Source organism: Siphateles boraxobius, unplaced genomic scaffold (assembly GCF_051911475.1).
Source record: "Siphateles boraxobius isolate OS27281-9 unplaced genomic scaffold, OSU_SipBor_1 12, whole genome shotgun sequence".
In the NCBI taxonomy this organism is placed as follows: Eukaryota; Metazoa; Chordata; class Actinopteri; order Cypriniformes; family Leuciscidae; genus Siphateles; species Siphateles boraxobius.
Genome location: NW_027508722.1, coordinates 1,803,252 through 1,830,754, shown reverse-complemented (window position 1 = coordinate 1,830,754; position 27,503 = coordinate 1,803,252). Strand labels below are relative to the sequence as shown.

Below are 27,503 nucleotides of genomic sequence, written 5' to 3'. Positions count from 1 at the left end.
CTTGCTTAGTTGGGGAAATTTATTATTCAATAATATTATTGATCTGCCTTACTTAAGGTGGACGTTGACGCAATTTTCTTTTAGAAACAAACTCTGTTATATTATTTTCATGTTATCACTGTGAAGCTGCTTTGATACAATCTGTATTGTAAAAAGCGCTATATAAATAAAGGTGACTTGACTTGACCATACCTAGAGATTGGCATGTGGAACTTTCCATAAGATCATCTCTCAATGCAGATCATACCAGCTATTATCCTAACTGAAATAACACCATGCCGATCTCTAGGTGTGGGGAAGTGTGTTTGATGATGTGGGGCTTTTTTAATTCCAAAGGCCAAGGGAACTTTATCAGGATGCATAGTATCCTGGATCCATGAAATAACTGGCCTTTAAAAATAAAAATCTGTCAGTCTCTATGGGAATTTAACATAGGGGTGTCCTGACTTATGCAACCTGTATTTTAAGGAAAAACATTTATTTACGATACATTATTCATTCACAAAGAAAATTGGTGTCCTTAAAGGTTGGATTTTTCCTCATTTTTTAAATTAAGGCATTAAGATAAATTTCCAAAAGATGATTTTTTTTTTCCCTCTTTTTAGTCAACTTTAGCATGGGTGTGTTCAGTTATACTACCCACTGTATACACTGCCGTTCAAAAGTTTGGGGTCGGTAAGATTTTTTATGTTTTTAAAAGAAGTCTCTTTTGCTCACCAAGGCTGCATTTATTTGATTAAAAATACAAAACAAACCCAGTAATATTGTGAAATATTATTTCAATGTAAAACAGCTGTTTTCTATGTGAATATATAGTCTTCAGTGTCACATGATCCTTTCAGAAATCCCTCTAATATGATGATTTGATGCTCAAGATGATAAAGAATAAAGATATATATATGTTTTATATTTATTTATATATATATATATATATATATATATATATATATATATACACACACACACACTGGTATATATAAAAAACTTTTTTTGTTCTAAAAGTTTGTTCTATTCTGTTTTGTTTGTTTTTACATATGTAATCAGTCTCATTCTTGTTGAAATAATGAAAAAGTTTTTTACAAGACCTTGTGCTGTTTAAAAAAAACAGAGATATATTATAGTTCACTTTTTGTTCAAATAATAGTCTATATTTATGTATCGTTTGTTTAAACAACATTAACCAATTTTTCTTTCTTTCTTTAATAATAAAATTATTACTTTATAACATGCAGTTTCAACTCCTCCAAATCTTAGGTAGTTTCATTATTGTACAGCAAATGTCAATAGCTCTTTTTTATGTTTCATGTTTGTAGAAGGCTTATTTGGAAATTACCATAGTGGTAGTATTTCATCCTTACTGTTGACATTATCCACACTTACGTTTCAAAATGCGGCAACTGCTGCTGTTTTACAAAATGCACATCTGTGCCACCTGGCGGTCATTTCGCAAAGACTTTGAAACGCGACTGGTTTATTTTTGCCATGGTGACTTTGCCGCGGCAGCTAGCGCGGCGGGAATAGGCATTCTGGTTGCCTAGCTACTGTATGTGCATGTTGTCCATATCTCAGGAGATCAAAGCATCGGAGTTTCTGTTTGTCTTACACATGCATACAGAAAATGTACATTCTGTTCAAGCATACTATAAAAAAACATTTATGTTAGTGTGTTTTTCCAAACAAGAAATATTCCAAACCACTGCTGAAAAAAGGAAGTACTCTTTTAAAGCTTCACATTGCTTATGTATTCTTTTTAAGAATGTTCTTTTTTTCCTCTTTAAAACTGTGTCAGATAGATATCAAAAATAAAAGACCTTAATTCAGTGAGTAATTCTGTTTTGGTCTTCCATTAAATGAAAGGAATGAAAGAATAACAAATTATCACCAAGAGCCAGACTGTCTTCAGCTGTGATCTTCTCTCACTCACGTCAGTAATAACATTAAACTACCGCATTGGCTTTCATCTTCTTAATATGCTTCCACAGTCGGGCTGAACTCCTTTAAAACCAGCAAGCTCAACTTTTCAAAGTCTTTAGGTGCCCAAACAACCATGTTCATGTTCATGTTCTCTGAGGTGAGCTCAGAACTAACCTTACAACCATCTCACAATGATGCACAGAAATACACCGCTCGAATGTACAGCACAGCTCTATTGTGCAGCTAACAAAACGTTTGCCAGCTTTCCAGACTCAGTTAGATCATTAACAAGGAGCAAATGGTTTGATGTTCTCAGGTTCTCATTGTACTGTATACAGGAAACATTTCTATTAATTTCTTGTATTTTTTCTTCATAAAATTGAATTGAGTGGTAACCAATACTGTTTAGAACGACAAAGAAATGAAATGACAGAATTTTGGGTAAACTATCTCTTTAAGAGCAAACTTACTCATTTTTCATATGAAAAGTTAACCTGGTAAATCGAAACTCAAATGTTCAAGTTTTACGCGTGAGAATAAAACTCATTGGTTCTGGCGTGTCAAGCAAGCACGTTTGAGCTTCCATTTAATAAATGTTTATTAAAAATAATTCCATTTTAATATCAAATCGTGTGTAGCTTCAAGAGAGCATCAATACATTTTTATTTTGTTTTATTTTCTTAAAGGGGTGGTAAAACACAATTTCACTTTTCTAACTTTAGCTAGTGTGTAATGTTGCTGTTTGAGCATAAACAACATCTGCAAAGTTACAGCGCTTGAACAAAGTTCAAAGCAAACAGAGATATTTGCATTTAAAGAAATCAATTTCTAGGACAACAGCAAACGGCCGGTAGGGACTACACGACATTCCTCCAGGGTTGCTGACATCACTAACCCAATAAACCCCTCCTTCGAGAATACTAAATAAGGGGGGCGAGGCTATTTTATATTGCGTTGGAGAAGATTTGTTGTGGTATAACGTTAGTAGACTAGAATGTTGCCGCAATGCCGTCGAAACGCTGCTGTTATTTTCATCCGGATTGCAGGTCCACTTTGAGCAGCCTTCCATAGGGTCGAGGGAGTTAGGGATCAATGGTTAAAATTCATTTTTTAACTCGGTCCCTCATAATTATGACCCAAATCTCGCTCTCTGTGCTGCCCATGTTACGGAGGAAAGCTTCCACAATGTGGATTCGCACATTGGCTTGTGCTGAAAGATGGAGCAGTTCCAACTTTAAGAACAGAAGCTTTTGTTTACGAACCAAAACCTGTAAGTATGATTTATTTTTCGTCGATGTGTTTTCCTGTAATAGTTTGTATTGTTAATTGTACGTTGTAGCAAGGAAGGAAACAAATGACAACGCTGTTTGGCTCTGCTGTTTTGTTAAATGCTCATTCATACTTAACGCTATTTGACAAACACTTAAGGTTACAAACTTTTTTTAAATCTCAACAGCAAACTTGGAATTAGTGTAAATTATTCTTTGATTAGAGCTTTTATGTTTATCTACATGCTTGTTTATCTACAGGCATGCTAAACATGGTTCTGTGTTTGATTTGGCTACTGTAGTAAAGCCAATGTTTAGTGTTCTTTTGGGGTTAACGTTAATAGTTCTGGCGACAGATATTTGGCTACATTCGTTCTAAACGATTGTTTTTTACAATCGATTTACAAACGATTGATTATAAATACAAAAGTAATGGTGGCATACAGTCAGAAACGATCACTATAGATCCGTAGTCTTTACTCAAAAAAGTCCCTTTGAGGACTGTATCATTTGTTAGAACGATTATAGAAAATTCTTGTTTATGAAGCTTATTTTTTGTAATACTATAATAATTAGTACAATTATATAACAGCGCATCTAAAAAGTAATGAGAGAACAATAAAAAACAAACCTTTCTGAAACGTTGTTTAACAGCCGTTCTTGAACAGGTTCTGCTCGATCATCTTCACTAATGTTTCCCCAGTCCGATTGGTTTAATTGACGCCATTGTTTATAATACACCAAAGCACAAACTACCGGTGAAGGTAAGTGGCGTGACGTTTCCGGAAAACTTGCACTAGTCGGTTAGCGAATCACAACACACTGGGCCAGCTAACCAATCTGAGCCCATTGCGTAGTTTTGAGGGACTGGCTTCATAAAATCCGGAAACCATCAGACCGTTTTCATAAGGAGGGGCAGAGCAGTGTAAAATAAAGGTAAAATATATGAAAAATAAGGCAATTTTTTAAAAACAAAGCATGAACACATTTTACAGTGCACCCCACAAACACAATCAAGCCTTTGAAAAAATGTATTTTTCAGAAAAAAATTTACAAAAAGTATTCTCGTCGCTTGATAAACTTAAGATTGAGCCACTGTAGTCACTTGGACTATTTTAACAATGTCTTTAATAACTTTTCAGGGAACAAGTTTCAATCCCTTAGAAGCCAATGGAGGAGTGATCCAGCTCTCAGATTTAATCAAAAATATCTTAATTTGTGTCAGAAGATGAACGAAGGTCTTACGGGGTTGAACAACATGAGGGAGAGTAAATACTGACAGAATTTTCATTTTTGGGTGAACTATCCCTTTAAATGGTTTAGTCCAAAGTTTCTGAAGAGACTCGAGCTCTTAATTAAAACACAGAAAAAAAAATGCTAAATTGAATCTGTTCAAACCCATATGTTATGTGCTCAAAGGACAGACTCAGAGGAACCTTATAATTTAAGTAAACATACTTAGCTAGCTAATCTAACCTTGCTGATATACCAAGAAAGAGTTATGTCTCAGCTTTTCTTGATAAACCATCTATCGCAGGCTACTCATGTTTGAAACATGCATTCATGCCTGGCATTGTGTGTGAACTCGGCTGTGCTATCAATGCTACACAAAGCCTGATATTCACACACATTCTTATGCCAAACCAGTTGTAACCTAGTTCTCATCTCACGGCTCTGACAGAAATGCCTATTACAGACAAACCAGCTCATACTTTCAGATCTAAGAATCCTATTCTGAGAACCGCGGTTCTGGGCTTGTCTCTCCTTTCAGTCACAGATATTGACCATCCAGACTCAAAAGGTTCTTTTGAATAATTCATACTGCCTGGGACACCCTCGCTACCTCGATAACATTTCCATCTCAAAGGCGTCTCTGGGCTTTTCTTCAGTGTTGTATTGGGGACACGGTCACGTCTGCACCCCTGAACCCGCTGAATATCCCCTTCTCTCCAGCTTTCATGCGAGTCGCTCACTCAGAGCAGGTACACCGCTGTAGATGAAGTTTTGAGAAATATGACATATTTATAATGCTTCTATCATTACTGACACATGTAACCTTCATGGAGATGCCCAAGAGCATGAGGTGAAAAAGTTAGAGTTGTCAAGCAACTAAAAGAGTTCACAATACACTATATTCAGAGAGGGCCATGAAAGTGAGGCTGTGAGGGATAGATTTACTGTGTTTTCAATGGCATCCACTGTTAAAAAAAATATTGCAGTGTTTCATCAGCAGAACAATCCAATAAATACATTAAATAACCCACTGAAGAGATGCATGTCTATCCCTCACAGTTTCACTTTCATTCATTAAAAATCAAAGATGGTGCTGCCGTGAATAAGGTAGTGCTTTTCATACTGCATATTGTCGACCTAAACCTTACTTTTAACCCTGGGTACAGGAATGTTTCACACTTGTAATTTAAAAGCAGGGTCAGCACCGCTTTTATACACTGGGATATGAAACCCGGCTCCAGAGCACGATTAGCACAGATTTTGCGCTGTTAACCCCCTATTGTGGTGCCAAACGCGTGCCGTGTGAAACGATGCAGTGTTAGAAAGTTACGTCTAGACGCTTAGCAACCGACAAACAATCGCGTGTCTCATTCACATGCTTTGGACACACACTGAAAGCCATTTCAGCGTTTGATGGGGAAAAACGTCAAATGGTGGTAAAAAAAAAACGCAGCAATTGGAGTGAAAAAGGGATCATTTAATTCTTACTTTTATCCTCTGAAAAAGCCCATTCAGAAAAAAAACTTCAAAGTACAGTCAGCAATATATAGTTTAAGGATTCACAATGCTAGAGCATTTATACAAGTCACATGCTGCGCTTGTCCAACAAAGTACTCTGACACTGCTGTAGCATCTGGACCAATCAGACACAATTATTCCTTAAATTTAATGAATAATCCAGCAAACACCCTCTCAAAACAAACTTTGTGAAACTTCAACTAATACCTAGCCAGAACCAGGCCTCTGGTTATCATGGCAGGCAATGACAAATCATCTGAGTTTTTTTGCTAAGGATTGTGGGAAGAGTAACTCTCACTCCATTTCCCCATAGGAAAGTAAGGTCCATAAAAAATGACTTCTTTCATTAATTCAAAGGCAAACCAGCTATGAATGAACATGCATATCACCAGGACATTGTGTGTATGATTATTACTGTGTTGTATAGTATACAGTTGTATGCATGCTTTATGATAGAACCACTAGTTAATGTAACCTCACCTATACTATTTTGGTATCTACGAATTTGTATGTTGATGAACTAAATGATTGTGTATATTATATGTTGATACCTATGCAACATATTAGTACTACAAGAACTTTTAATGCATCAACACCCTATCCAGTTATAAACCCAGGATTAATTGTTCACCTCAGGTAATTATGAGCATTGTGAAAAGTGAAGCAAGATAACAGGATTTCATTTACAATAACCCAGGGTTAACTCATTCAGTGTTAAAAGCCCTAACGTGATTGATCTCAATTTTTAATCCAAGTTTTTATTCAGCGCGCTCACTTACTGTGTTCAACACACTCGAGAATCCTTTCATTGCAACCAACAAAGTGTAAACATGATGTATGTAAGAGATTCATTGCAGTGTGTAGACAACTTGATTATAACGGGTGTTTTTGCAGAAGTGCAGAACTCAGGCTGATGTGATTGACAGCTTCAGTCATAATAAAGGAAACACTCTTTGCTCACTTTCTGTTTATAACCCATTCACAATTTGAATATAAGTTTTATATTGCATGCTACACACAGCAAAGTTTATGGATTGACAACCGTATTTAAATGTGGGAATGTAAAAATGTGATTGACAGTGATAAACACGGAATTGGACAGGACAAAAAAAATCTGATACTGTATGTCAGAATAGATCTGTGCAGAAAAGAATTTGCTTTGTTGCTGCAAAAACCACAACTTTTTGCACTTGTCGTATAATTTTCATATTATGGTACCTTTAAGTACATTTGATTTTTTTTTTAAATGTTCCTTTTCATTTAGCAAAAGGCAGTAAGTGTTTCTTTAAGGTTTTTCTAACTAGAGCTGAATTTGCAGTAAACAGTTATTTCCTTTGTAAATATTAGCAAAAATAGTGACATTTTGAAAAATTGTTTTAGCTATACAAAAATGCACTCATATACACTACCTTCAAAATATTGGACAGGCCTACATATTTATATTAATTTACATAATTTATTATATCTCTTTACTTTAGTCACATTCAAGCAGAGATGGGGACTCGAGTTTGAGATTCGGACTCGAGTGCGACTTAGGTCGCACACACGGTGACTTCAGACTCGACTTGAGACTCGTCCTCGAAAGACTTTAGACTCGACTCGGACTCCAGCTGCGGGACTCATGAACAATGTTTATTTTTAGGAAACGTCTGATGAGCTCGCTGTTATTCCCCTCCCTCTGTTACGTATAACCTGCCCACGTAACACATACTACGCATTGGCTACGCGGGTCCACAAATGAGAGGACAACAAACAAACATGTCGACTGCACCGGCCGCTGCTGTGACATTCATCGTAAGCTTTGCAGACATCCCGAGTCTCCCGCATATTGATAGCGGCTCCCTGATGCCTGCAAATTAGTTCAGATCTCCCGGAATCTAGAGCGAGCGAGCAAGAGCTTGCACATACTGCGCTCCAAACCGTGTTTCGCGCGCATGGCAGAGAGGGAGAGAGCGAGAGACCTTGCATGTGTGTGCTAGTGTGCGTGTGTGCCCCATGAAACGCATGTAAAACAGCATGTAAGACTCCGGTCGACCGAACAATCAAAAATCAAACTCTATCATAAGGAAGTGTGATCATAAGATTTTTGTGGATAGTAGCCTATATTTCACATCATTTGGTTGCAATAGTCTTTTGCATTTAGCTACACTGTGATGTTTTGCAGTTGTGCACTAAATAGGAGTATCTAAGTTTTAGTGCTGTGAGGTATAACATTTTCTACATTTGGTCGTATGCCCCCACAGAGCCAGCACAATAGGAGCCAAGGCCTTTCATTATAATTCAGCGAAAGACAAGGGAGTCCTTTCTCTTCAGAACCTCAATTTTTGGTCTGTACTGTACTGTATGTTCAAGCTAAAAGGAAAAATACAGATATTAACTTAAAAGTAGAGCATTCTTGGTGTTTTTGTCATGTTGCAATAGACTGTTTACACTGATTATATACCAAAATCAAAGCTGGTACTGTATGCTAATAGATAAAGGAGTCATAATAACATATTACATGCTTTGAATTCGTTATATATAGCTATGCAGTGTTCTAAGCAGCCTGGATGGGTCGCTGTACGTGATGCAACACTTATTATAACCACAAGAGACTTGAGACTTGACTTGGACTCTAGCTCAAAGACTTGAGACTTGACTTGGACTCTAGCTCAAAGACTTGAGACTTGACTTGGACTCTAGCTCAGAGACTTGAGACTTGTCTTGGACTCTAGCTCAGAGACTTGAGACTTGACTTGGACTCTAGCTCAAAAACTTGAGACTTGACTTGGACTCTAGCTCAAAGACTTGAGACTTGACTTGGACTCTAGCTCAGAGACTTGAGACTTGACTTGGACTCTAGCTCAAAGACTTGAGACTTGACTTGGACTCTAGCTCAAAGACTTGAGACTTGACTTGGACTCTAGCTCAAAGACTTGAGACTTGACTTGGACTCTAGCTCAGAGACTTGAGACTTGTCTTGGACTCTAGCTCAGAGACTTGAGACTTGACTTGGACTCTAGCTCAAAAACTTGAGACTTGACTTGGCCTCTAGCTCAAAGACTTGAGACTTGACTTGGACTCTAGCTCAGAGACTTGAGACTTGACTTGGACTCTAGCTCAGAGACTTGAGACTTGACATGGACTCTAGCTCAGAGACTTGAGACTTGACTTGGACTCTAGCTCAAAAGACTTGAGACTTGACTTGGACTCTAGCTCAAAGACTTGAGACTTGACTGGGACTCTAGCTCAGAGACTTGAGACTTGACTTGGACTCTAGCTCAAAGACTTGAGACTTGACTTGGACTCTAGCTCAAAGACATGAGACTTGACTTGGACTCTAGCTCAACTTGAGACTTGACTTGGACTCTAGCTCAAAGACTTGAGACTTGACTTGGACTCTAGCTCAGAGACTTGAGACTTGACTTGGACTCTAGCTCAAAGACTTGAGACTTGACTTGGACTCTAGCTCAGAGACTTGAGACTTGACTTGGACTCTAGCTCAGAGACTTGAGACTTGACTTGGACTCTAGCTCAGAGACTTGAGACTTGACTTGGACTCTAGCTCAGAGACTTGAGACTTGACTTGGACTCTAGCTCAGAGACTTGAGACTTGACTTGGACTCTAGCTCAAAAGACTTGAGACTTGACTTGGACTCTAGCTCAAAGACTTGAGACTTGACTTGGACTCTAGCTCAGAGACTTGAGACTTGACTTGGACTCTAGCTCAAAGACTTGAGACTTGACTTGGACTCTAGCTCAGAGACTTGAGACTTGACTTGGACTCTAGCTCAAAGACTTGAGACTTGACTTGGACTCTAGCTCAACGACTTGAGACTTGACTTGGACTCTAGCTCAAAGACTTGAGACTTGACTTGGACTCTAGCTCAAAGACTTGAGACTTGACTTGGACTCTAGCTCAAAGACTTGACTTGGACTCTAGCTCAAAGACTTGAGACTTGACTTGGACTCTAGCTCAAAGACTTGAGACTTGACTTGGACTCTAGCTCAAAGACTTGAGACTTGACTTGGACTTTAGCTCAGAGACTTGAGACTTGACTTGGACTCTAGCTCAGAGACTTGTGAGCATCTCTGCATTCAAGTCATCACACAATGATGGAAGTATGGGAATTAGGCAGTGAATAGGCAAAAATATTTAATCTGATTCAAAGTAGCCACAGGTTGCCAAGGTCACAACTCTGTACATTCTCTCAACTGGCTTGAAGAGGTGCATCATGGTATGTCTTTTAAACAGTTTTGGGTATAGTTCACCCAAAAATGAAAATTCTGTCAGTATTTACTCTCCCTCATGTTGTTCAACCCCGTAAGACCTTCGTTCATCTTCGGAACAAAAACAAACTTTTTATCTGTAGAGGAGACAGGCTCTTACAAATGACAAAGTCCACGATGTTGCTGTGGTTTCAAAGCTCCAGGGCCTTCAAGGCAGTGGACCAAGCCGGAGAGGTTGCACTCTGGCTGGGTGATCGAGTTCAATCTCCGCCACGGTGGAGCTCTTAAAAACATGAAACCTCCAGGAAAAGACGGGCCCGTTCTTCTGAAAAAGTCCTTCCCAGGCAAAGCGCACCTCTCCTGGGCACGAATAAAGCCCAAAGCCCATGGAGAAAATGACCCTGAAACCAAGCTCTTGAAAATGACAAAGTCCAAAAAAGTTGCGGTGCGTTCAGAGCTCCATGCATGCCTTGAAGGCCCTGGAGCTTTGAGAACACCGCAACTTATTGGACTTTGTCATTTGTAAGAGCTTGTCTCCTCTACAGAAGCCCAAAGGGACGTTTTAGGACCGTCTTTGCTCCACACGGAGCTCCAGGGAGGGTGGGCGAATCTGACTCTTGCCCAGGACGGTGCCCCATCCCTGGGACGGCAAATGAGGTCGTAGAGCATGGAGCTCTGAACTTAATTTTTTTTAGTAGCCTCGAGTCAGTTCACTAGCGTAACAGCGCAGCGCTTCTGTGTTGTACGTCACACGCATCATCACACATGACGAGCGTCGGCCAATAGTGAGCCTACGTGTGACGTAGCACTACGCGATCACACTACGCTAACTCACTCGAGGCCCACAGAGAAGGAAATGAATAGTTGAAATAAAGTCGTTATTTTTGTTTGTTTTTGCGCACAAAAAGTATTCTCGTCATTTGATAAACTTAAGATTGAGCCACTGTAGTCACTTGGACTATTTTAACAATGTCTTTAACCTGTTAACCGTTTCCAGAGCGTCGGCGCACTGAAGCGGTTTTTTTTTATTTAGTTCAAATTTACTATCAGATTTAATGTTATACCTTGACAAACTATACATCATTAAAAAGATATAATACTCAAGATTCAGTATTTGACCACTATTGTATTCTGAGAAACTTATAGTGACAGTTATGTCTTAATTTGTGTCAGGAGTTATGAAATGGAAAAATGAGTCGATACCTTTAATATGAATTATGAGCGTCAGCTGGTCCATTCATAAAAAACACTCCGTGCTGTCGTCATGACAGCGATTCGCAAAACATCGTCCCTCAGGGCTTTAGCTCAAAAATGTGCAGACTTGGAGAAATATTGATATATTCTCATAGATTCACATCATATTTCTATAGACAGGAATAATATTTGTTGAATTTATACCCAAATGCGTCGATGTAATCATTATGATCGCTTCTTACTGAGATGTGCTGTGTTTTCAATTCATACCAATAGTCTGAGGGCGCTATATGCACAATAACAGTCCATATATGGACCACGAAGAAGACCCATAGTCATGTGACATTCCAGGACGTCACTGATACAGAAAGTAGCTGACAGAGATCGCTGTAACATGCAGATAAAGATGTTTTGAAGACAATAAACATGATTGCAATGATATTTGAGTTACCTGTGTTCTTCAAGCCATGCCAGGTATTTCATAATAATAGATTATATTTATAATGCAATGCTAATCGATATAGATTTCATCATCGTGTAGAACACTATAAATAATAAATTTTCTGTCGGATTTTTTTTTATCTGAAGCCAAATTAGATCACAGAAGATTATTTAAAACACTCGACTTGCGTTATAAAGTAAGTTTGGAGCACAAACATGGTTTCAATCTCATAAATGGTCGTGTATTGATGGTGTGCTAAGCTAACATGCTAGCTAGCCCAGGTGCACCTGCCACCAGCAGTTATTGTTTTATGATTTTTTCTAAATAGGAATGCTTACTGAAATGTTTCAGTGCATTTGATACCAGTTTCAAATATTTAGTGAGAACTTTGATAAAAGAAATTAGGGTTTGAAACCCTATGAATAGCCTGTGAATAGCCAGTCGTTAGTAGCTATAATGCAGACAAAAGAAATGCATATTTAGAGCCATAACCAGTCTGGAGAGGTGTAAATGTGTGCAGGGGAGACTCACACTGAATGGGGCTGGTTTGCACCACAAAATAATAGAGACAATAGACTGATTAGATGACTCAGAAGATAACTAAACATCAGTTTGCATTTTAGAGTCTAATCAAAATAAAGTAATTTGACATGATCTTGAAAAACATTTAACTAAATACAGAGTTTTAGACTTATCATTTGCAGATTTTAAATATAAAATGGTCACACATATGGCTTTAGCTGCAGTGCATTTCTAGATTGCTCCAGGGCCAACTTCAATTTTATTTTTATGAAGATGTTTCATGAAAGTAAATTTCTAATAACTTTACAAAACTTTGAAGCTATTTAAACATTTTTTTTTTCATTATGACAATAATTATTTCTACATTTACAATAAACTACTAGGTGTCAGCTTTCAAATGAGATCATACTTGTGCTTTTAGTGCAAAGGGTTCATGAACTGTATCTGTTTAAGTTTGGGTATGCCATTTCTGGGGATTTTTCAAAAGTGGCCTTGAAGGTTAACAGGTTAATAACTTTTCAGGGCTGGCAAGTGTCAATCCCTTAGAAGCCTATGGAGGAGTGATCCAGCGCTCAGATTTAATCAAAAATATCTTAATTTGTGTTCCGAAGATGAACAAAGGTCTTACGGGGTTGAACAACATGAGGGAGAGTAAATACTGACAGAATTGACATTTTTGGGTGAACTATCCCTTTAACTGAAATTCCCATGTATGCTAGACACATACTGACAGTTTTTTTTCCTCTTGCTTTCTGAGTTGTTGCATATGTGCTCACAATATAAAACTAGTATCTTATTTGTAAAATTGGAATTTCAGAAAAAAAAAAGAAAAAAAATGCTGAATACAGGTGAAACTCGAAAAATTTGAATATCTTGCAAAAGTTATACTTTTGATGATTATGGCTTACAGCTTATGAAAACCCCAAATTCAAAATCTCAGGAATTTTGAATATAACAAGAAATCAATAAAAAAGGATATTAAATACAGAAATGTCAGCACTCTGAAAAGTATAATCATGCATATGTATATAGTTATATATACTAAATATATTAGTTTCACCTTTTAATTTGAATTACTGAATTACATGAACTGTTGCAGGATATTCTAATTCTTCGAGTTTCACCTGTATGTCGCATAGTGAATATTTCACTCACTTCCAGAGCTTTTTACAGTGCCTTACAGGAGCATAGGTGACCTGTGGTAATTGTACTAATTGAACACTTACAGAAAAGGACCATTTCACTAAAAAGTGGAAGTTTAATGGATTAAGTCTTTCAAGAGCAGCTCAGTTCCTCATTAATGGCCAAGTGCTCACAGGAAGAGAGTGCTAACTGAGATGACGAATAGCTTAGAAATTATAGTCCAGCAATAGAGCTGCACATATATTCAGTCACTTATTCTCACAGCGAGTGTAGTCAGACAAGACAAACCCTCTTAAAGACACTTTACTTTGAACAAGCTTTGATTTTTTTTTCGTTACTGCTGCACATTTTATTGTCCGTGGGCTTATCACACTTCACAGCACTCATGAAAGTGATGGTTTATTATTGTAGCTTGCAGTATACGGGTTTATGTGATATCTGTGGTGAAAGACCTTGTGTTGCGTCCCGCTCACACATTTAAAACAAAGCTCCCACGATCATTCTTTCTGTTTTAGAGGTGTGAAGACATCTATACGAGACTGTTAACTAGCATGCTTACATATTTCATAGGCTCATATTCTCAAGTTGTACATACCATATAAGTTGTATAGACTCTAGTGGCGTTTACTCAGTAATACCTCTCCAGTAGAGGATCATCCATCCATGAGAAAAATAAATCTTTGTTTTTAAGGTCTGGTCTGGACAGATTGAGGGTGAAAGAACATGTTTATGTTCATTTTCCAACTATAAAAGTTCAACTTTAAAAAAAAAAAAGTTCTCTTGACCTTACAAGTTTTTTATTTCATGCCCTGCAACTCGCATTTTTGCTTTAAACACAAAAACATGGTGTGTGTGTGAAGTCCCTTCTGCCAACAAAAATAATTGTAAAAAAGCATTGGTTACACTTTCTATGCAGTCCATGCTTATAAATAAATATAAATGGGGCTAAGATTCATTATAAGTATTACTATTCTATAAATATATTTATAAAGACTCATATTGTATTATAAGAACAGTTATATTTACATTTATATTATTTTTATAATAACTTATAAATCATGCATTTGCTTTTTCAATTTGCACGCTCATAATCCATACAGTGATTTATACATGATCAAATATAAAATAGTTCCAGAGACCCTTGATTGCTGCACCAATTAGTTCTCAATTATTTATTTAATGAGTTTGGAATTATACTTTAAAAAGTGTTTCGCCAGTATGTGACAGTAAAAAAATTAAGCTCCCCCCCCCCCCCCCCCCCCCCCCCCCCCAACTGTTTGTATTCATTATTTCAGGTTTTTTCTTCTTCATTATTTTTTTTCAGGAGTTATTGTTCATTAGTTACATTTACAAGTAAACAACTTAAAATATATAATGAGCACATCTTCATTACTTCTTAACATTTGGAAAATTACATCCTATGTTTTCACTTTAATAAAGCCATTATAATTAATTAATTAATTATAAACATGGGCTTCATATAAAGTGTTACCAAAGTATTTTATATCTTAGTTGTATTTGAAGTGTTGTCTCACAGGTAAACTATTGTTTAGCGGTAATTTAAATTAAGAAAACAAAATTGATAAAAATTGCTTATGTCTCATTAAAATTTAAACGCATGGTCCAAAAATAGCCGTTTTTCATTGTCATTTTTTGTGAGATTAGAAATTTATTAAAACTTCCTGGATGCTTGCTGTGCATTTGAGCCAGACATGTTCAGACATGAAGTCTAATCCAAGTGTCAGGTTTTAGTAAAGTTAAAGTCGTGATGTAACAGAAGTACCGAAAAATATATTTTCTTCCCTTTTGTGACATACAGAAAAAAGCCGTCTTAATTCAGTTCATGATGTGGCAGTGTTTTATTCGCTGAACTAAGCTTGCTTCCTTGCACGAAGAGCAACATAGTAACGAAACGCATTTGTCCATTCAGGGCCACTGTAGAAACATGTCGGCGCATTTCAATGATCGTTGTGTGTAGACAGAAACTGCTCATTCTAAGGTAATACAAATATAACGGCAGTGTTGGGCAGTAGCGTCGCTACAAGTAGTGACGCATCTAGTTTAAGTACATTTCTCAGTAGCGTGGTGGTAGCGTTGCTGTTTTCTGAATCAAATAGCTTTTCAGTAGCAAAGCTCTTTTTTTGATCAAGTAGTGCGGTAGCGTCCACACAAGCTAAGGTTACATTTTCCCAAGCATTTCTAAAGCTCAAGCTCAAATCGGAAATACAACTGCTAAGTATCACTGATGCTGGATCAGTTAGTGACGGTTACTTCTTCTCCTTCTTGTTTTACGGTGGTTGGCAATCATAGGGCCATATGATTCATTACCTCAATACGGAAAACATGGACTGAATCGCGATATCCATGCATAAAAACGAAATTTACTGTATAACGCGGAATTTCACAGAATTTGTCAGATATTGGATGAAAAGAAGGTAAGTAAACTTAAATAAAATCGCGATATAGACTAGTGTCTGTGAATATTAAACCGCTTAAAGACTATTTAAAAAGGAATCATGCATGTTCTGCGTGTCTCTGTGAATGAATGGCTCAGACGCGCGGATTCATTTACCACACACTGAAGCACCCATGATGCTTGCGATGTTTTCAGTAATGGATCGATGAACTTCATTGACACACAGCCGCTCTGAGAGTCACTTTAGCAACATTTTAGCTTGATTTGAGAAAAAATATCGTCATATAATTTTTTTTTTAAAAACAGACTCAAAGGACCAGCTACATGGCAACCTGTCAAAATAAAAGGTTTGTTTAACCTTTGAAGAAAGTTTTGCTTAAATCATTAGGCCTACATTTTAAATAATTGGTCATTACAATTTAAAGGGTAATTTAAACAATTGAATTGGTCATTTAAACAATTTAAACTACTATGTGTAGTTTTATAGGTATTGTATTATCTAAAATCAATATTTTTATTCATAAATATGTCCTCAATGGTGTACAAATACCTCTGCCAATTATCTGACTTATCCTCGTAAACGAAGAATTTATTATCTTTATATACATGTGACGGGTAGGTCCAGGGAGGCTTCCATGTTGTTCCGCCATCTTGAAAAACTATAATAGCAGAGAGGGTCAAAAAGTACTAGGCCAACGCGTTTCCACAATGCGTTTTCGTTCAGAGCCAGCGTCACGTGACTGAACGCAGCAGAAACGGAGGAGCAGAGCAGCGAGAGGCGCTTCACGGCCCCGGCAAGTTTAAAAGCCTGCATTGCACTGTTATTATTCATACTGTAACATTTGTGTGTCCGTTGTGTCAAGTTGCAATTTGTTTGAAATAACAAACCTGTTCACCCGAAGGAAACTCGACGAAGTGCTATTAGAAGACATCCTGTCATAGGTTTTTGGTACATAACAGCTACCGTAGATGCAACACGCATTTGAAAAAGCGAGGCGCTGGAGAGCACAATTCCTTTAATGCAAAATACAATTTCACCGCTAGATGGGAGAAATTCCTACACAATGTCCCTTAAAACCATAAATTTTTTTTAAAAAAACACTATCTCATAGTGCCCTTAAAATGTAATTTATTTAAAAATGTTAAAAAATTATTGTTAAATTATATACGTTTCATGATTTCAATTAATTACACGTTTTTGATTACTAAAATGTTATTTAACCATTGAAATGGGAGTCCAGAAAAATGAAAACAAAATAAAACTGAATTTGGATTGTGGGAAAAAATAAAACGGATTTCATAGGGCCCTACCAACCAGCTTTCTGGTGCATTACCAACACCTTCTGCTCCGTATGGTGTGACATCACGTACCAGTATCAATCCTTGGGCTGACACGTGAGAAATGGAAAAAGATGCACACACTCTTGACACCTGGTTTTGTTATAGTTTTATATAGTTCTATGATTTTACATAGTTAAGTTTTTTTTTTTTTTTGCCAAATTGGTTTGGAACAGTTGTTGAATAAACAATTGAAATGACAAATTATGCCTGGCTATATGTTTGATTGACAATTTCATTGATCACTGAGATAGCATTGACTTGGAATTAAGTTGGTTCAATATAAATTAAATTAAATTTGAAAAAGTAGCTTAGATGTAGTAAACTACTTTTGCCATATTGCAGTAGCTTAGCTTGCAACATTTCCCAAGGTGGTAGCTTCAGTGTAGTGAAGCTACATTTAATGTAGAGTAACTGCTAGCTTAGCTCACTACATTTCTTAAGTAGCTTGCCCAACACTGTATAACAGTGTTCATTAATAAGGTCTTTATACACCACTGAAAACTTCTTTTTCAAGGTAGTGAGGAAACGCGCTCTGTAGCGCTGTGTGTTCGCTGTCGGCTACGCTAGAAACATGACCACACAATATGTCGACCTTCATAAAAAGGGTACTAAAACATAACGGTTCATTATGCAAGGTCTTTATACGCCACTGAAAACATAGTTATGGATCTTATATTGCATTTCTGTCAATAGATCCTCAGAAATATTACACAATGCACCTTTAATGCGCGCCTTGAGTTGAGTATCTCTGATGTGCATGACGTGCAGGTACAGTAAATCCTGACACTCAGCATCCAGAGTTCAGGCAAACAGCTGGTCATCAGGAGGGGAAGGTTAATATACAACGCCTAAAGACTAACGCACTTGCAGTGTTTGGAGAGGTGGCGGCTGTAAAGCTTTATGGAGGTTAAAGGGTCAGTGGTCGTATTTCTCTCTCCAGCTCCCTTTCATTCACTCTCTGCTCTCTTTCAAATGGTCTTTCTTTGTTTTTTTAAATTAACTTTGCCATGCAAAAGTGCTCAAAGTCAAAGATCACAAAAACTTTGAGATTACTGTTCGCTAGAAGAGTATGGCTTAAAGATTTGGATTAGACTCCCACTATTTGCATCACATAATTAGTTATTATTATGCATTATGAGTGGACTCCACACCTTTTAATCTACTCAAGATGTATCATGAATTATGCTATTTTTGCTTTTCTTGTTTGAAGCATAAAACTGAGTATTTAGTGAGGTTTATGGTTTCTCTGAAAAACAAGACAAAATATCCCAAAAGTCCTCCGAGTCTGCCAAAAAGAAATTCAAATCCTTAAACCAAAAAATCTCTAGGATAAATCAAAACAATGCAAACTTAAATAAAAAAAATAAAGTACTTGAAATTCTGTAAAACAGATTTCATAAAACATTCCTGGTTGTGGCGGTAAAAGTATTTAAATACTGAGGTGAAATTATCATACTGTGTAAGGAAAATGACTTACTCCTGAAATTGTCAGTGTTATAACCACAGCAACATTCTGGTGTCTTACGTGTTTGGTATCTGCTATTTTTGACAAAGTATTATTACAGCTAAAAAAGCATCCAGAGTTATGTTCTGCAATTTTAATGAAACCACTGTCGACAGAGGCAGTGTGTTTTTGTTCATAGTTAAATCATACTAAATTACAGAAAAATTGAACAAATGTCCAAACCTTTCGACTGTTGAAGTGCATTTAATTCAACATTGCTCATAGTTATTTAAATGCAAAACCAGTGTTGCTGGAAATTTAAAGATGAGGAGATCTTTGCCATGTTTAAGCTGTGAAGTCCTGAGAAGTTGCTATTGAGCTCACCTGACATGATGTAAGATCGGCAATCCAACGGGAAGGACAAAAGAGAGTCCACGATGTCTGACCTTCTCTGAAGGAGCATGGAGATCATCTCAAACCCCTGAGGACCTAGAAACTCAAACAGCTGGCAGAGAGAGAGAGAGAGAGAGAGAGAGAGAGAGAGAGAGAGAGAGAGAGAGAGAGAGAGAGAGAGAGAGAGAGAGAGAGAGAGAGATGAGATGAGAAACAAAGAAAGGGTATACCATTTTTTAAATTCTGGATAAACTACTGTAAGAATCCCAATTTTTGTGTTTAAAATATTCTCCCATGATTCTGAACAGACAACTTAATAAAAACATGTAATTTACTAGAGGTTATGAAAAAATATTAATTGCTGCAGTCAAATTTAAAATGTTTAATTTTAATGAATTATTTGAAAGAAGAAGAAAAAAAGGTTGAGTGAATTATTCAATGACTTGCTCATAAATACTTCACTTGTTTCGTTGCTGGATGAATCAGCATTTTTCAATGAATGATTCCATGATACATACATTTTTTAAAAGGCTTGTCGCCAAGTTACTTTCAAAAAGGGATTTGCTCCATTTTGATCGCTGCCGTAGACATCAGTATTTATATCTTAACTAGAAATTTATCCAAGTACTTCTGTGATAATATAAATATTTGTAACAGAAATGACAATACTGTGTGGTTGAAAGACTGTTTATGAAGCGGTTTCATACCTAAACATGACAACTGCTCTCTCGGTGTCAACAGATTTGAATGTTCAAAGGTGTGATTTTGTCAAAGGTTTAATAGACGCAGACTAGGCCTAATCGTTGTCATTTCGGAATAAAATCGCGAAGGTTTTTGAAAAAAGATCGCAATCTTTCAACGATTAATCATGCAGCTCTAACAAACACAGTAAAGTACAATATTAAAGGTGAAGCATAACATTTCTGCACAAACATTTGCAAAAATAATGACATGGCCAAAAGGTAAAACTATGAGGTGCCCCGAGGGACATTATTCAGAATTGCATGCACATACATGTACTTTTCCTCTCACATACACATATGAAACCAAATTCATTCACATACTATAGTGAAATGCTCACACACATACAAGTGAAATGCTTTTACAAACACAACTGAAACGCTCTCATACATACAACTGAAATTATTACGCGCACACACACAACTGAAATGCTCACACACACACAACTGAAACGCTCACACACACACAACTGAAATGCTCTCATACATACAACTGAAAATATTACGCTCACACACACAACTGAAACACTCACACACACACAACTGAAATGCTCACACACACAACTGAAATGCTCTCACATACACAACTGAAATGCTCACACACACACAACTGAAATGCTCTCACCCACACAACTGAAATGCTCTCACACACACAACTGAAATGCTCACACACACACAACTGAAATGCTCTCACACACAACTGAAATGCTCTCACACACACAACTGAAATTGTTCCGCCCCAATGATAATGAAATAAGCAACAATCTTAAAATGTTTAAATTTATTGAAGTAACAAGTAGTATCAGTATAGTAACAAGTTGTATCTAAATACAAATTAACTATCTACATCAAATAACAGCAAGTTCAAAAATAAAGAAAATAAAAGTGCAGCTGTGTCAAAATTTGTATCAAGTTCAAAAATAGAAAATAAATAAAAGTGCCACTCGTCATAGCATCCCCTGGTTGGGGGATGTGGACTAACATAATATTGTAGGCTACTTAAAAACGTGAAATAAAAAAAGAAGTATATATTACACATATTAAAATAGACATAACATTTGATATGGGATTAAAATGATGGGCAGTGTATAAGATATAAACTAATAATTAATTATTTTAATATTCCTTTGTTCCGATTAGAGCATGTGAGCGGAGAGAGAGAGCGCATTTCTGAATATTCCTCCGCTCGCTCATTCCGCTCAGGGTCGCGCGCGCAACCCAGAATGTTCTGCTGGCTCGAAAATATGTGGAATAAGGGCTGTCTCCGACTAAAGTTTTTTTCTAGTCGACTAGTAGCTGTTCATTTAAGCCGTTAGTGGACAAATCGCCCCATTATATTAATTTAATTACTTAAATAGGCTATACAGGATAATGAGCGTTATATTGCCGCACTCAAGCTCACGCATAAAGCTTGCCACAAAGAACCGGCAAAAGTAATGATTATGAATGTATAAAAAATAGCAAGGAGACATTTAATTGTTTATTAATAAACTGGTGTTTTCTGTGTTGCTGCAAAGATGAAGTTGACTATGCGGACTCGCCATCAACGAATAAAGAGCATATAAAGGAAAATTTCCTCCCGTTTGGTGCGCGCCACTTGTCACGTCTCTATTCCCCACCAGTGGGGCGCGCCACACACTTCGAGAACCGCTGGTGTAGCGCGATTGGCGGGCGAACGAACCATAGGAACGAACGGTCAACTTCGGTCGCTTGTATTGTGAAAGGCGCGCTTTTGTACTATGCCTTCTTTCAACAGCTTCTAGTTCTTCGTCTTGAGGTGCACTACTGCCACCAACTGGACTGGAGACTTTTACCACCTTCCGTTTCAACTGAAATGCATGCATACAACATACTGAAATGCTTGCATACAACATACTGAAATGCTTGCATACAACATACTGAAATGCTTGCATACAACATACTGAAATGCTTGCATACAACATACTGAAATGCTTGCATACAACATACTGAAATGCTTGCATACAACATACTGAAATGCTTTTCAGTTGTGTGAGTGAGAGCGTTTCAGTTGTGTTTGTAAAAGCATTTCACTTGAATGTGTGTGAGCATTTCAGTTGTGTGTGTGTGAGCATTTCAGTTGTGTGTGTGAGAGCATTTCAGTTGTGTGTGTGTGAGCATTTCAGTTGTGTATGTGAGAGCATTTCAGTTGTGTGTGTGTGAGCATTTCAGTTGTGTGTGTGTGAGTGTTTCAGTTGTGTGTATGAGCGTAATATTTTCAGTTGTATGTATGAGAGCATTTCAGTTGTGTGTGTGTGAGCATTTCAGTTGTGTGTGTGTGAGTGTTTCAGTTGTGTGTATGAGCGTAATATTTTCAGTTGTATGTATGAGAGCATTTCAGTTGTGTGTGTGAGTGTTTCAGTTGTGTGTGTGTATGCATTTCAGTTGTGTGTGTGTGAGCGTAATATTTTCAGTTGTATGTATGAGAGCGTTTCAGTTGTGTTTGTAAAAGCATTTCACTATAGTATGTGAATGAATTTGGTTTCATATGTGTATGTGAGAGGAAAAGTACATGTATGTGCATGCAATTCTGAATAATGTCCCTCGGGGCACCTCATATAAAACAACCAACCAGAGTTTAGCTTTGGTATGTGATGTTTTATGACACTGCTTATATAGGACCACATTACAACAATAAACCAATGCAGAAAAGTGAAAACTTTTTTCCGATTATGGCACAGTAGTAGTTGCAAACACTGTAAAAACAACATAAGAAATTAAAGTCTTAAGTTGATGCCATCGGCCTCAAACAAAACTCTGTAATATATTTTAAACATTTTATTTGATGCCCTGAACTCTCAAATTATGGCGAATAAGTGGCCGTTTTTCTTAATGTGGGAAACTAGATCAAGTTGAATCCAATCCATGCTCCTGAATCGTAAATGTCCAGTATGACGCGTTTGTCTCATACAGTTTATGTGATCATATGCATATGGAACAATTGTGGCTTAACATTTAACAGAAAACTCTACTCAATACCTCAATACCTATCATTAAAACCTTAAAAACGCAATTAAATCAATCAAATAATTTCTAAAGTAAACTAAAATCCTGGTAATTATCAATACTAATACAACTAAACTCAAGTAGAGGAAAAGCTTTTTAAAGATGTGCTCAAGACTTCGGGAAACTTAATGAGTTGAAAAACATCACAAAAGCCACAGCCTAGTTTCATGCGTACATCTATTTTACATATAATATATAATATATGCACATGGTGGTGTTGAGCAATCATCTCTGAGAGGAACTGCAGTATGGCGGATACAGAAGTGATGAAGTAGAATTATATGCTTTATGGAGGAACAATGACAGACACAAAGCAAATTAAATTAATGAGAACAGTATTTTGAAAATGAGGTCCAATCAACTCATCCTGGACTTCTTCAATTACGAGAGCCATTACCTCTCTAAGGGCAGGTTTTGAAGGATAATACTGATCTGAGGGGGATTCTTTGGAAATGTGACTTGCTAGTGCACTTTTTCATTCCAGACATGAGAAATTGAGGGAGATAAGTCAAATAAATCAAAGAAAACAATCTTTGCTTCTTTGTGGGGACATTTTGTTCCCACAATCTCTCTCTCTCTCTCTCTCTCTCTCTCTCTCTCTCTCTCTCGCTCTCTCTCGCTCTCTCTCGCTCTCTCTCTCTCTCTCTCTCTCTCTCTCTCTCTCTCTCTCTCTCTCTCTCTCTCTCTCTCTCGCTCTCTCTCGCTCTCTCTCTCTCTCTCTCTCTCTCTCTCTCTCTAAAAAAAAAGCCAATCAGTTTAGCGATGTGTGTTCAGGAGGCGGGACTCAGACCTATTAACCATTTGTGTTAACCATTTTTTTCAGAATGCTCTTGTAAGAGATTTTAATCTAAATTAGAGGTTTTCTAGTTCAATAAAATAAGTAATTCACAATTTTATAATAATTGTAATTCGCAATACATAAAAACCACTAGACCTAACCGGACAACAGTGGTTATATACACTTAACAAAATTAGAAACGCAACACTTTTGTTTTTGCCCCTATTTTTCATGAGCCGAACTCAAAGATCGTAGACTTTTTCTATGTACACAAAAGGCCTATTTCTCTCAAATATTGTTCACAAATCTGTCTAAATCTGTGTTAGTGAGCACTTTGCCGAGGTAATCCATCCACCTCACAGGTGTGGCATATCAAGATGCTGATTAGACAGCATGATTATTGCACAGGTGTGCCTTAGGCTGGCCACAATAAAAGGCAACTCTTAAATGTGCAGTTTTATCACACAACACAATGCCACAGATGTTACAAGTTTTGAGTGAGCGTGCAATTGGCATGCTGACAGCAGGAATGTCCACCAGACCTGTTGCCCGTGAATTGAATGTTCATTTATCTATCATAAGCCGTCTCCAAAGGCGTTTCAGAGAATTTGGCTGTACATCCAACCGGCCTCACAACCGCAGACCACGTGTAACCACACCAGCCCAGGACCTCCATATCCAGCATCTTCACCTCTAAGATTGTCTGAGACCAGCCACCCGGACAGCTGCTGCAACAACCAGTTTGCATAACCAAATAATTTCTGCACAAACTGTCAGAAACCGTCTCAAGGAAGCTCATCTGCAAGCTCGTCGTCCTCATTTGGGTCTTGACCTGACTGCAGTTTGTCGTAACCGACTTGAGTGGGGTCAACGTTGTGGATTAAGTGGCCCATGGTTGCAGTGGGGTTATGGTATGGGCAGGCGTATGTTATGGACAACAAACACAGTCAGGTGCATTTTATTGATGGCATTTTGAATGCACAGAGATACCGTGACGAGATCCTGAGGCCCATTGTTGTGCCATTCATCCACGACCATCACCTCATGTTTCTGCATGATAATGCACAACCCCATGTTGCAAGGATCTGTACACAATTCCTGGAAGCTGAAAACATCCCAGTTCTTGCATGGCCAGCATACTCACCATACATGTGACCTATTGAGCATGTTTGGGATGCTCTGGATCGGCGTATACGACAGCGTGTTCCAGGTCCGGCAAATATCCAGCAACTTCGCACAGCCATTGAAGAGGAGTGGACCAACACACCACAGGCCACAATCAACAACCTGATCAACTCTATGCGAAGGAGATGTGTTGCACTGCACGAGGCAAATGGTGGTCACACCAGATACTGACTGGATTTCGGACCCCCCCAATCCAGTAAAACTGCACATTTTAGAGTTGCCTTTTATTGTGGCCAGCCTAAGGCACACCTGTGCAAAAATCATGCTGTCTAATCAGCATCTTGATATGCCACACCTGTAGGGTGGATGGATAAAGTCTTAGATCTTTGAGTTCAGCTCATGAAAAAAGAGGCAAAAACAAAAGTGTTGCTTTTATAATTTTGTTCAGTATATATAAAATATATAAAAATTTCTGATCAAATTATTGGTAGGGACAAATCAGTGTCACTGGATATTCGTACGGACACGTCCCTAGCGTCCCAACTAAATTCACGCCCCTGCATGTACTGTATATACATATTAAAAATACATAGTGGCAGAGGTAACCAAATGGGGAATTAGCTATTATTATTATATTACATAGCAAAAAACATGCCTACATTGTACAAGTAAAAAAAAAGTGTGAAGGAAGCATTGTAACATTTTAAAATGGCAGTGAAAATGGTGTAAAAGAGCCTTAATTTTACAGCATGATCTTGAATTTAATTGATTTTAGGTTAAAGACACTGTACTACACACATCCCGTGTAATCGAAAATCACTCCCATTCCCAAAATGATGTCAACCGCCAACTAACAATAAAACAATATGGATAATACGACAGTTTCACTGATATGACTGTAGAGTCTTTTCAGCAGATCTTTTGTACAGACAGCACTCAGCAGGGATGCTAGACAAAAGCGGTAAACATGCTAAAGGAAATAAGGAAGCACGAGACTAATATGCACTTCTATGCTGAAAGAGCAAAGCCTTTTCATTCTGGTAGATACACACTCTCCAGAGACAATTTCAAAACACTTGCCAAGCTTGTTTGTCTTTGTGTGTGTGTGCGGTTTACATTTTTACATTCCCCAGCAGTCTTTTCCTTTAAATGCAGTTATATTGTTATTTTGCTCATTGTATTTTTTTTCTACCATCACAGAAAGTGTTCTTTGGAAATTTCTTGAGTTTCATGGCAGTCACCCATTCATGAACAAAGTCACATTTCCAACTAAATGCTTTTGCTTAATGAATGCAAAAATAGGCTTCATTTTCTTTAAGGTTTTTGCAGTGTGACAGGATTTTCTCACATATTAAAGTCCATTTGTCAAGTTAAACGGTACATCATGATAGTATTTGAATCGTAATTTAAATTTTAATGCAAAAACGTATTACATGTATTGTGTCTGGAAACTATGATTTTCATTATTGAGATTACAGTGATTAGAATGCGTAGTTGTCATTAAAATTATTTCTAGAGGCATAAAATATAAATGTTAATTAAGCTGTATATTACAAAGAAATTGCTTCATATTTATATACATACAGTACCAGTCAAAAGTTTGGAAACGTTACAATTTATGTTTTTTAAAAAGAAGTCTCTTCAGCTCAAGGCTGCATTTATTTACTTAAAAATACAGTAAAACAGTAATATTGTGAAATCTTATTACAATTTAAAATAACTGTTTTCTATGTGAATATATTGTAAAATGTAATTTATTCATGTGATTAAAGCTGAATTTTCATCCAGTCTTCAGTGTCACATGATCCTTCAGAAATCACTCTGATATGATGATTTGATGCTCTAGAAAAAAAAATCTGATTATTATCAATATCAGTGTTGAAAACAGTTGTGCTGTCTTATATATCATTTTTGTGATGTACAACCAATGTGCCACTGTATTAACAGGCGGTTTGGGCCTTATTATATGTCTCTTGTTTATTATATGGATCTACTTAAATTCTGTCTCCTCACTGGAGAACCTCAGAAATCATCATACTGTAAATCCATGCACTCTCAATCTCAGGTTAAATACATACTCTGGGTCATATATTATCTGCATACTAAATTACATTATGCTCTAAAGCAGCTTTACTCTAAAGCAATTAAGATAATACAGATTTATACATCCATATTTAAAATGTGAATTTTGGCATTACAAACAATCCTTAAATCATCCTAATATAACCAGTTATCTGATATAAGTTCTCAGCTGTGATGTTTTTAAGCATCCTATCAAAGTGCAATTTTCTCCTGGAAAAGCTATTCTAAATTGCCCTTAAATTAGCTTCATCTAATCTCTCCTACTTTACATCGCTTTAAATATATTTGCTTTAACAGCAAATGTCATGATTGATGAAGTACAAATGTGAAATATTAAAAGCTGCTCTTCACACGGTGTCTGTCAGGTTTAATGGCAGTGAATGGACTGCCTTTTAACTTTGCTGTTGTTGACTTTGGAGTGACACGTGCAGAGAATAGAGGAGAAACCGGCACAAAAAGGCCATCCCACATCTAAAGGTGTCAGTGGGATAGCCGGCGTCCAAATGTCAACTACGTGAGGAACATTCGAACAGGGTGTAACTCCGGTACTAAAGTGCTCAGTGTTGGCAAGGGGAGTCACCCCTATCATGGAAGATTACACCTCACAAACCATATATACTACTGCATTCTGTGCATAACACTTTATAATACCACTTTATCCGCCTTTCCACTGCACTCGACAAACAACAGCCGGGGGACCGGAAGTTTCGGATCCCG

General features: G+C 37.3%; 1 protein-coding gene across 1 annotated transcript in view; it reads right to left on the bottom strand.

Moving 5' to 3' along the window:
- The window catches only part of ascc3 (activating signal cointegrator 1 complex subunit 3), a 255,180-nt gene that overhangs the window by 209,851 nt on the left and 17,826 nt on the right, over positions 1-27,503 (bottom strand). Inside the window, exon 5 of the mRNA XM_077206021.1 lies at positions 19,029-19,149. Coding sequence (XP_077062136.1) covers positions 19,029-19,149 — 121 coding nt within the window. The remainder of the gene's footprint in view (positions 1-19,028; positions 19,150-27,503) is intronic.